Source organism: Setaria italica, chromosome III (assembly GCF_000263155.2).
Source record: "Setaria italica strain Yugu1 chromosome III, Setaria_italica_v2.0, whole genome shotgun sequence".
NCBI classification, from domain to species: domain Eukaryota; kingdom Viridiplantae; phylum Streptophyta; class Magnoliopsida; order Poales; family Poaceae; genus Setaria; species Setaria italica.
Window position 1 is genome coordinate 35,170,648 of NC_028452.1, and position 11,640 is coordinate 35,182,287.

Genomic DNA, 11,640 nt, shown 5'->3' on the forward strand with positions numbered 1-11,640 from the left:
TATGTTATGATATATGCTAGTTTAGGGACCATTTCTAGCGAAATTATGCAAAAATAAATTTTAAGAAAAAAATTATCTGATATGTTTCCATCCGATAAATTTTATTTCCTAATTTTTTTAAGGGCAAACTATGGGGAACTTCCCCACGGCACTTCATTTTCATTTCATTATAAAAGAGATGAAAAAAGTGCAGGGGTATACTTACATATGGAAGAGAAATATTTACAAGAAAGGGGAGAGGTGGATTAAGCTATGTAATTGTGTCTAGCCATGGTAAAACTATTAGTCTATGGTCCTCCCTGACACGGTGCAGCTGAAGGACTACTTGCTCCTTGAATCTCACGACCCAAAGACGTGTTGACACTGTTTTCCCCTCAAAGATGATTGCGTCGTTCCTCATCTTCCAGATTTCCCAAGCGGCAGTTAAGAAGATTTCCATAAAGAATGGTAGATGAGAAGCGTCTTTTTGCGATCCTTACACGGTCATGTGTATCGGCTTGGTTACCCCCAGGTTATATGCATAGTGTTCCAGCACCTTACAGAGAAGGGGCACTCAAAAAAGAGATGGTCTCGCTGCCCCGCGTGCACGTCGACAAGCTGGTGATCTGGAGCAGTCAATAGCTTGGCATTCTATGCCTTCGCTTTCCAGAGTACCGATTGGTTACGGATCACCAACAATTATATAGCTCACCTGTAATTACTTTGAGCTGCTCTTAGTTTCGCAGATTCTAAGGCACTGAGATAAGTTCTCTACAAGGCCCTGTTTGGAAGACTGGTTTTCAGCCTAAAACCGGTGTAATTTACGGATCCAGAATTTTTTCCAAGCTCAACGTGTAAGCCCTTGTTTACTTCGCGAATTTGGGAGGTGCCAAATTACTGTAGCAACACTGTAGCGTTTCGTTTGTATTTGTGAATTATTGTCCAAATATTGACTAATTAGGCTCAAAAGATTCGTCTCGCAAAGTACAACAAAACTGTGCAATTAGTTTTTGATTTCGTCTACATTTAGTACTCCATGCATGTACCGCAAGTTTGATGTGATGGGGAATCTTCTTTTTGCATAGTGTAAAAGTTGGGAGTTTGGAGGTAAGAGAACAAGGGCTAATTGCTGTTTGGATAGCAAGTAAACCTATTTAAATTACCGTCGGATTAGCCAGTTACAACCGGAAATAAAAAATCTCCTCCGGTGACAACAGTTTTTATCCGACAAGTATCGGGCTCCCTCCGCTCGCTCGCTCTGCGGCGGCCACCGGCTCCATCCTCTCCCTGCTCCGCCCCGTCTGCCGTAGCCGCTAGCTCCAACCTCTCCCTGTCAACGCCGCGCCGCCGCCTGCTCCGCCCCGTCTGCTGCAGCCGCCAGCTCCAACCTCTCCCTGTCAACGCCGCGCCGCCGCCTGCTCCGCCCCGTCTGCTGCAGCCGCCAGCTCCATCCTCTCCCTGTCAACGCTACGCCGCCGCCCAATCTTCAGGTGCGGTACTGCCGCTGCTGCGGCCAGCGCCTCCTGCATCTCATCTCTACCCAATCAGATGCGCCATCCGGGTCGCTGCTTCTCCGTCGGCGAGCTCCAGAAGTGGTCCTTCCCCAAGTTTGCATCCGCCGCCATCGAAATTTGATACTCGATGCGAATGCTTTTGATGAAATAATGGGCTTGGCCCATTCTAATTTTAAAAATTCCAAATAAATATCAAAAAGTCCATGTGGTCATGAGCAAGTGGTGGAGTGGTGCAATCTTTTAGTTCCAAATGGCCAACTTAAATATGAAAGTTATCTCTACTCCTCCAAGCTATGTGTGTGCGGAGAGAAGGAAAGCTCCACGCGCGCTCGCTCGCCACGCCACGTGATGCGGCTCCTGCGTGAATAGTCCGCCGAAATCTAGCCCCTCGCCTTGCGGGGTGCGGTTTCCTTTTGCCGTTTTATTTTTTGTTTACTTGCCCTTTAAGTCAGCGAGATATATGGAAGTCTAATCAGTTTAGATCACGATCGCGACGTGAGATAGTGGGCTCTCCTATATATATACAACCTATCGGTCTCTACCAAAAATATATCTAATCGAGCTAGGGTTTTTGCCTCTTCTCACTGCTGCGCCGCTACCGTAGTCTACTCCATCCCGAGCGCCAGCGTGCACCGGCGAACGGGAAAGCGGGTCTCCGAAACCTCTCGCTCCTGTGATCCTGCACTGGGAGAGAGCGAATAAGGTTTTTGGGAAGCGCTCCGCATGACTGCTCAAGGTCTTCACCACAGCTTGTCTTCCGTCCCAGTCCGGCGTCGCGGCGGCCCATGGTCTTCGGCGTCATCTGCTGCGCTCCGTCTGCAACACCGTCGTCGTTCCGTCAGCACCGCTTGCTATCACAGCTGCATCCGCAAAGCACGTACGTCGTGATCCAATCTGTTATTTCAGCATGTTTTCTAAGATAATGAAGTTGTGCTTGCTATTACCTAGTATGTTAGATAATTACATGCTAGGTTTTATTCATATCATAATAAATCTAGTTTGGAAATTAATCATGCAGTTGTCTAATTTTTCAACAGCTTTGAGGTTCAAGCCTCCAATTCGATGCTCTGGTCGTGAGATACCTCTTCAGTGCAGCTCCTATTTGTTGCTCTGGTTTGAAATTTTTTTGGAAGTCTAATCAGCCGCTAGGATTGCTTCAGCTCTCCGGGAGTGGCTCCCTTGCTTCTTTCTCTTTTTTCCCCTTTCTTTTTCGTTCAATTTGACGTTTGAAAGGAGGCTCCATGATTTTACACAAACAGCTAGTTTAGAACAACTCCAAGAGCTCCCTTAACCTACACCAAAACCTTAATTGGGGAAAATAGTAAAAAATATTGCTCCAACAGGTCCCCTAAACCTCCCGCAAATTTGCGTTCACCCGCATCCGGAGCTATTTTTCCTGTAAATACACACGGCGCACCTCCTTCCCCAATCCATCCACTCACGCCTACTTGCGCCTTTTTTCCCACGCGCGCCATTTTCCTGAGTGTCTTCGGCGGTGGCAGCGCCGTTCCTTACCCTTGCGGCCACGGCACCCGGGCTTCCCCGAGCGGCGGCGTCGCTGGCCTGTCCTCCCCGAGCGGCGGCAGCGCCCGGCCTTTCCTCCCCGAGCGGCGGCTAAGCCGGCGGCCGGCCCTGTCCTCCCCGAGCGACGGCGGCGTCGGGGCTGTCCTCCCCCCGGCGGCGACCGGCCCTATCCTCCCTGAGGGCCGCGACAGGAAGGGCCGCACTGTTCTCTGGATCATCGGTAACTAGTTCCTAGGTACGTATCAGATTTTCCCCAAATCACAGGCTTCTAGGCTCCAGCATATACTGATGGACCATGCCTCTATTTCTATGTGCAGCTCGAGGCGGAGGAGGCACTACAGCGGCGCCCGGCCTTCCCCGAGGTCTTCTCGGGCGGTAGCGGCGCAAGTTCCCCAGCAGCGGCGGCGCCAGGCCTTCCCGGGCGGCAGTGGCGCAAGAGGCCCGTAGAAGGAGCCACCAATGTCAAGTGCTCCAATCCGGCAAGTTCAAGATCGGCACGACAGGCAGAAGATGCGTCGGGTCATGGCTGTCGGCGGCCCCAACACCCAATGGAATGGCGGTGTTGCCGGCGATGATGATAATCCCCTGGCGGAGCATTACCCTGGCAGCGACACCTCCTATGCATCCTTTGAGCACATGGCCAACGGCAATAATTTTCTGAATGGTATGGTTCTCATAAGCTGTTATCCTAATTCGTCAATCAAATTCATGTTTTGTTTTTGAATCATTTTGCTCAATGAATACTCATCTATCTGTTCCATTAAGCTGAGTACCATTGAGTACCACTGTTCACTTGTTCAATTCTTGAGATTTCTGTCCTGGTAATATTCTGAATTAGATTAGAACAACTTTAGCTGGAAAATCTGAGCTGATTGTTCTACACCCAGCATTCACTAAATTTGGGACTGCTGATTGCTTAATCTTCAAACTCTATGCCCAATTTTTGCCGACCTTCACTTCTGTTCCTCTGGATCATCAGCTGACGAACTAATATGTCCTGATCAACAATAAGAAAAGCATGTACAATATTTATGGAAACAGAGCAAAGGCATCCAATCAGTGAGAGTAAAAAAGGACTCATGCAAGAGCACTTTGATTAGAATTGCTAGTACCATAGTTTAGATTCAGAGCAGGCTGCCCATTATTGTAAATCTGAGTTAAAATTCAGCATCTGTACTTGAGCGCTTGCAGTTGCTTGAGAAATTGTTACTGCCTACTACTATTCATCGACTGAAAACAGGCTGCTCATTATTGTGAACATGAGTTCTGCTTTCTTTTTTCACAGCTTGAGATATGAGCTTCAAGTCACTCATAGTCTCCAGTGTCATGCTCTGGAAATCCTGCTTCAGGTGGAGCTGTGCTCGATTTTCCTAGCAGTGAATCATTTTCCGATGCTTCAATTGTTGGGTTATTTGCAATAAGATTCCCTCTGTTCATATTCTCAAGAATATTCTCAAAGTTTTGCCCTTCTTGACTTATGTTTCAAAGCATGCTTAATATGATCAACAGTATAGGGATAGGAGTCACAGAACAGGAATAACCACCATGATTCTCAAACCTTTACTATGACAATGTTGCTTGAGTAATTGGGATAGGAGTCCCAGAACAGTTGCTTGAGTAATTCAGCATCTAGTTAGGATGTTGCAGGAAAACAAGTCCTAACCAAATAATTTAGTCATATAACTGAGCTGACAAAACTAATTTGGAAAAAAGTTTTGAGATATCCAGGCTGCAGCAGCAGCTCTCCCACGTAGAAAAAGATATCAAGGCTGACAAACTTACATTCTCCAATTTGTAGCATTAGAAAAAGAAAGGAGCATCATAAAACAACTTTGAAAAAGCAGAAGATACCAGACTGACAAGCGAGCCATTCTCAAGTGACAATACCATTATAATTGGAAAGACAAAATCTTATTAATGCCAGGTCAAAATTCTAAAACCGAGAGCAATACTTGCGCGAATTCTGAAATGGAATAACCCAACAGATATGTTGTTTGACTGATACAAAAGTACAGAGATAGTGAGGACATCTGGTAGTTCTTACAGAAGAAATGGAAGTGGAATCCAACTAAAAATAATATATTTACCTCTGTTCATCAGCATGGTAGAATTACTACTGCTCTATATGTTATGTTCATTGAGGTTTGATAGATAACTTATCAATGATTAAATGCTTGCAGGAAATAGATATTTTTCCAACATGATACTGGATGAAACCAATCAAGAAGATTTTGATAATTATAGCAACACATATGCTGACCAACAATCACAGGCAATTGAAGAAGTTCCAGCAACCCCATCCACGAGGTCAAACCATAAGATATCCAAGAATTTTAGTGACCACAAAGATGAGGTTTTGGTTTCAGGGTGGCTGAATGTAAGCTTGGATCCAATCGTAGGCAAAGATCAAAAAAGTGCCAAGTATTGATCTCGTATATATGAGTACTTCAATGAACACAAGACGTGCCCCTCAATGCATACCATAAATTCTCTCATGCACTGGTGGGCATACAAAAATGTGTGAACAAGTTTTGTGGATGTCTATCACGGATTGAGTTAAGACTTCAGAGTGGTACTTATTCACTATGCAATACAAGGATTTGTTTCAAATATTTTACATTTATACATCATATATGAATATCCATTGGATGTTGGTGTGCGCAAGTTGCAGAGGCATGTGCTTTGTACAAGTCCGAAGATGAACATAAAAAAGCATTCCAGTTCATGAATTGGAATAAGCTAAGAACACAATCAAAATGGCTTGCTAAAATTGATGAATTGGCTGCAGAAGACAAGCTCAAATGTTGGCCCAAGTGCAAGTTTACCAAGTGAATTAGGAGAAGGTGAGGTTCAAGGCATAGAGGATAATGTATTGACAAGGCCAATTGGTAAGAAGAAAACAAAAGCAGCACTGCTGCAAGAGAAGAAAAAAATTATGACAGCAACCTTAGAAAATATGTGGGCACAGAAGAAAGAAACTGATGGGGAGAAAGAGCTAAAAAAAGAGGAGAAGTTTAACAAAGCATTTGCTCTTGAACATGATCGAGTTGCTCTTGAACATGATCGAGTTGCAAATGAAAAACTACTTCTTGAGTTGAGGAGCCAGGAGGTCCAGTTGCAGAAAAGGAGGGATGAAGAGAGGATTATGACCACGGACCTTACTGCCACGCCAGATGAGCAAAAGAAATACTACATGTCCTTACGGGCTGAGATCATGAGCCGACTATCTATGCCTAGTGCTTAATTACTATCATGTTTGTTCTGTTGATTTAGGAACTCTTTTCCAATTTCAGACTTGTTTTATTTACTTTGAACCTATCGATGATTTGGTCTGTTTGATATTGAACGGTAAAGCCATTTAGAAATTTCAGACTTGTTCTGTTCTGCTAATGATGGCTTACTTGGTTTGGTAATTCAGTGATGCTTTATGTTGCTTGCTGCAAACATGAGAGAGTGGTGTTCTGAAGCAAACTGCTTGGTTTGCCTTGTAATGTCAGGCATCATAATTTTGCACTCTACAAACTTAAGAGGCAGTATGCAAACATCCAATAAATTAGTAGTAATGTACCAACAAATTGTTTATATCTGTATGGTTTATCTCAAATTACAAAAAAAATTTGTAACGTAGCAAAAATTATTAAAAGTAACAATTACTATGAACTATAGGCAATTATTTGTAGAGGTCTGGATGATGTTGCCACATGTGCTCAATGAGGTCATCTTGAAGCTGATAAATATCTTTGTCCCTTATATTCTTGTAATTTTTAATAAACTCCTCAAGTTCAGGTATTTCATCGTGAGAAATCTTCACCTTTTCTCCCACCCTATTATAGTTTAAATCATCTTCCTCATCGCACTCATCCTCAACTATCATGTTGTGCATAATGACACAAGCCCTCATGATTTGCCTAAGGGTGTCTTGATCCCAAAATCGAGCTGGCCTCCTAACGATAGCGAAACGAGACTGTAGAACCCCAAACGCTCGTTCCACGTCCTTCCTTTAAGCTTCTTAGATAGTTGCAAAATATTTTTTCTTGTTACCTTGTGGTTCAGGTATGCTCTTCACAATTATGGCCCACGAGGGATATATGCCATCAGCAAGATAATAACCCATTGTATATTCATTGTTATTAATGGTATAATTCACCTTTGGAGCTTGACCTTCAGCTAGTCGTGCGAATAAAGAAAACTGGTGCAAAACATTGATATCATTGTGGGAACCAGTCATCCCAAAGAAAGCATGCCAAATCCAAAGATCTTTATCTGCAACAGCTTCAAGTATAATTGTAGGCTCATGCACATTCCCGGTATACATACCTTGCCATGCTGAAGGATAATTTTTTCACCTCCAATGCATACAATCAATCGACCCAAGCATACCAGAAAAACCTCTACTCTCTCCAATGGCAAGTAATCTAGCAGTATCATCTTCATTAGGTGATCTCAAGTACTCATCTTCAAAAACCTCAACAACAGCATTGACAAACCTTCTTAAACTCTCAATAGCAGTACTCTCACCAATACGGACATAATCATCTATAGCATGAGCTACTACTCCATAAGTTAACATGCGAAATGCTGCAGTAATCTTTTGCAGACTAGAAAGGCCAAGTACACCGGCAGCGTTTCTTTTCTGCACAAAATATTCATCGTGTTGCTCTATCCATATACGTACAAATAGTGTAAGCCTCATTTGAAACCTGCATGTCAAGAGTAATGAGACACATGTATAATATGAATTTTTTGAAAAAATGGTCCAAATAAATCTATTGTTTACGTACCGTCGTCTAAAATAACTATGTCCGTACGTAGGATTATCTAAAAAATAATCTTGATACAACCTTTGATGTCCTGCTTGTCTGTCTCGCCGAAGTACTCGATGACCTATGATAGAACCATGATGTTTTATTTCATCATCGGACTCATCCGCATCCACGGCCATATGAGCAACAGAGAGTAAGAAATCATCATCGTCATCATCTGACAACGAATCCAGCACCAGATGCATTGAAAGGCTTCGTCGACTCATAGCGAATCTTGGACGGTCGGCACCAGATGCAGAGGCTGCCGGCGTTGCACGACGCACGCAGTGCGCAGGGGCCTTCCCCAAGTGGCATGATTAGGAACCGGATAAGAAAGGACCTGCGCAAGGGCTCCAGTATCGGCGTTTGGAGGAGGGCGCCGTGTGCAGCTGCCAGTCTGGCGGCGATGGCAGCTGTGATCGTGAGGAGGGGATGGGAAAAAAGGGCCGTGCGCAAGGGCTGGGAAAATAGGGCCGTGCGCAGCTGCTGTCTGTGGCGTAATCGTGATGAGCGTCTACGGCGTGATCATGACGAGGCTGGGAAAAAAGGCCGGCGACGCGAGGGTTCCCAAGGTGCTGAAAAAACAACAGATTCTAATGAGTCCAATACGATGACGTGGCATGTTTTGAATTATTGGAGAAAGTTTTTAACGATATGCTATGAGCTCATATATTTTAGGGGGAAAAGTTTTTAGCATAACCCTCAATAACTCATTTTCTAAGAGAGCTCTTGGAGTTGCTTTGCAGAGGGTTTTTTTTGCACAACAAATTACATCTGGAATCCATTTACAGGTGAAACAACCTACAAGATTCCCAAACAGTCGATGCACACAGATCCGGAACCTAAATCAAAATTGAGATAATTTTCCATATGTATCCCCCACATTTACAGCCAGCAACCGTATTTTCGCCCTACCAGCTGCACGTACCGGCCCTTAGCCGTGTCACGTGTTACAGCCATCGATCCCAAAGATCCCGAGAAGCTCAGACGGTGGCAAGCTTCTTGCCGAGGATCATGTCGTCCGTGGTGAAGTCGGCGGCCTTCCGGAACGTGCCGCGGCCGAAGTCGAGGTTGTACGAGTCGGTGAGCCCCTCGACGAGGTCGAACTCCGGCGTCCACCCAAGCTCCCTGGTCGCCTTCTCGATCGACGCGAAGAAGTGCTGGAAATTAAAATCACCCAGCGTCACAAACACAAGCCAGCTCTCATCTATCACTAGTAACACTGAGGGATCTCTATCTTTGTACCTGGTCCCTGAACGGGAAGGCCTTCTTCTTGCCGAAGTCGAAGTCCTTGGGGTTGTAGTGGACGAGCTCCGGCTCAGGGAACCCTCCAGCCTGCACATCAAACAGCCACATCCATTGCTGAATCGCTGAACTCTGAACATCACTATTTCTTGTTCTTGGCGAGATCTCTCATTACCTTTGCGCAGGCCCGTGCGAGGCCGTCGAAGGTGACGTACTTGGCCCCGGAGATGTTGAAGATCTGCTGGCTCGCCTTGGGGTTGCCGAGCACCAGGTTGAACGCCGTGGCCAGGTCCTTGACATGGCCGAGCTGGGTGATCTGGTTGCCGGCGCCGGGGATGGGGATGGGGCGGCCTTCCTTGAGGCGGTGGAAGAACCACTCCTCGACGGGGTTGTAGTTGAGCGGGCCGTAGATGTACACGGGCCTGATCGACGTCCAGTTCACGCCGCGGGAGGTCAGCAGGCTCTCCGTCTCCAGCTTCCCCTTGTGACGGCTCTTGGGGTCCACCGCATCGCTCTGCCGGCCAAGAACAATGGTGAGAGCCCCTGGCGCCATTTTAATGGTGCCATTGTGTGACAGAGAGGATTTGGACAAACCTCGCAGTGTGGAAGAAGGTCGGATTTCAGGTACACTCCGGCTGATGAGCAGTAGATGTACCTGGAAGTTGATTTTTTGGAATTTGGGACGATGAGAGATGCATTGGGGGGGTACTGTATGTAGCTTGTGAAGTGTCAGATGAAGTGGTTATAGCTTACTGTTCCAGGTTGGGCAAGGCTTCGATTATGGGCTCAACTTCGACAGCCTCGCGTCCTGAAACCACCGTGAGGCAAAATGCATCAACAGCATGATGCTACACAATGTTAATGCTTTGGCGAAATGCGATTGACGATGTGGTGCTATGCAATGCTAACTTTTTACTAAAACCTTTCCTAAAACAGACTACTAAGGGTGATTGCAGAAGAGCACTTTCACGGTGCCCACAGAATTAGCATACTGGTTTGCACCTGAGCAGGTTCTTTACAGTCTATGTATAGAGTTTTGGACTTTCAGTTGTAGTTATTTAAGCTTCGAATAGTATTACCGTTGATGTCGTAAACGACATTGTATCCCTTAGCAGCAAGGCTTGTCTTGACGAATTCGAAGTCCATCCTGTCACCTTTCAAGTGCTGAATCTGTACAGATGCAAACCATCCCAAACCCAGCATCAATACGGATGAACTTGTGATTTCGGTAACACTTTTATACTGTCCTAAACAGTATGATATCCTCTATACCTTTAGTATCCTTACATTCTTACACGCACATTACATGTGAAGAATCCTACTGAATACTGACACAGTGTATACATATGAAGAAAAGAGGAGGAAACAGGGCACCTTGGAGGAGAACTCTGCGTACTCTGCATCGGACTCTCCTGGCAGCTGCTGGGTGATGGGTGCCTTTCCTCTAGTGAACAATGTAACCTGACCAAACAGAACTTCAACTTTTTTTTTTAAAAAAAAACTCTTTCTTTTAACTGACTGTACTATTGCTTGGCCTACTGATCATTGCTGAGCAAAGGCACTACTGACCTGATGGCCCTCCTTGACAAGGAGCCTGGACAGGAAGACACCAATGAACCTGGTTCCCCCCATGACAAGAATGTTCTTGGAGTCCGCAGCCGCCGAGACCTGAATCCTCGCCCCTCTCGGCTGCCATGACCTCCTCCTCTTCTGCCAAACAAAAATTTCCCACCCCTCAACCACGTCAGGTTCATCGGCATGCCGGAATACGTCACGCTCACTTATCAACAAAGGCATTCCTGTTCTGCGGATTTTGTCACCTGCGTTGAGACGGAGACGGCCGCGCCGCTGAAGTCGGAGATAGGAGATGGGAGGAGGAAGCTGCTCTTCAGGGACGCCGTGGCCGCCATGTCGCTCTTCCTCCGCTCTACTATAAAACGAAGAAGAAAACAAGAGAGAGAAGGATTGATGGCTGTGTATCGCTTGTCTGGATCTTGTGGTTCAGTCTGTGCTAATGGAACAAGGAAAGAGGAGAGAAATGAGGTGATGGGACGGTTTTGGCGTGTGTGGAGGGGGAAGCCAGCCCTATCCTCTGTTGGATCATCTCCTCTCGTTCTTTCATCTGTCCACTTGTTGGCAGCTTGCTGATCGGCTGATACTGATAGCGACATCTTTGTTCTAGGACAAACCATGGGTGAGAAGGACTAAAGGTGTGTCCAATCGTTGTTCGTTTAAACATATATTGTAGCTCAATTTGCTATTGGGCAATTGCTAGCATTCCTCTAATAAAAAATATACAGTTATTAAAGTGGGAATAATTTTAAAAAAATGCCATAAAAGACATATGATTGGAAATTTCTATTTGATGCACCACGGAACCAGACACTTTGCCGAGTACCACAGACACTCGACGAAGACACGAAAACACTCGGCAAAGGCTTTGCTGAGTGTAACATTCGGCAAACAGCATACGGCAAATTTCCTGTCGGCAAAGACTAGTTTGCCGAGTGTCAAAACTCGAGCACTCGGCAAACATTTTGCCGACGGCCAAAAAACACTCGGTGAAAATATGTACT

General features: G+C 45.5%; 2 protein-coding genes across 2 annotated transcripts; both read right to left on the bottom strand.

Annotated features, from left to right (window-relative positions):
• Nucleotides 1-6,687: 6,687 nt before the first annotated feature.
• On the bottom strand, nt 6,688-8,025 carry LOC101781468. The gene is given in 3 exon segments (XM_012844547.1): nt 6,688-7,184; nt 7,398-7,717; nt 7,799-8,025. Coding segments are annotated over 3 exon segments (1,044 nt in total).
• Nucleotides 8,026-8,491: 466 nt separating this feature from the next.
• Nucleotides 8,492-11,143, bottom strand: LOC101784829 (chloroplast stem-loop binding protein of 41 kDa b, chloroplastic). Its single transcript, XM_004962517.4, has 9 exons — nt 10,885-11,143; nt 10,634-10,774; nt 10,439-10,525; nt 10,144-10,234; nt 9,818-9,872; nt 9,659-9,719; nt 9,240-9,578; nt 9,065-9,154; nt 8,492-8,979 (listed from the first exon to the last, which is right to left on the bottom strand). Exons 1-9 carry the CDS (start codon nt 10,972-10,974, stop codon nt 8,803-8,805), a joined length of 1,131 nt encoding a protein of 376 aa, XP_004962574.1. The 5' UTR covers nt 10,975-11,143; the 3' UTR covers nt 8,492-8,802.
• Between the last annotated feature and the right edge of the window lie 497 nt (nt 11,144-11,640).

Coding starts and splice junctions, on each gene's coding strand:
- LOC101784829 (XM_004962517.4), bottom strand. CDS start 10,974: ATGGCGGCCACGGCGTCCCTGAAGAGCAGCTTCCTCCTCCCATCTCCT. Junction 10,775..10,884: donor CCGTCTCCGTCTCAACGCAG/GTGACAAAATCC, acceptor TTTGTTTGGCAG/AAGAGGAGGAGGTCATGGCA. Junction 10,526..10,633: donor TTGTCAAGGAGGGCCATCAG/GTCAGTAGTGCC, acceptor CTGTTTGGTCAG/GTTACATTGTTCACTAGAGG.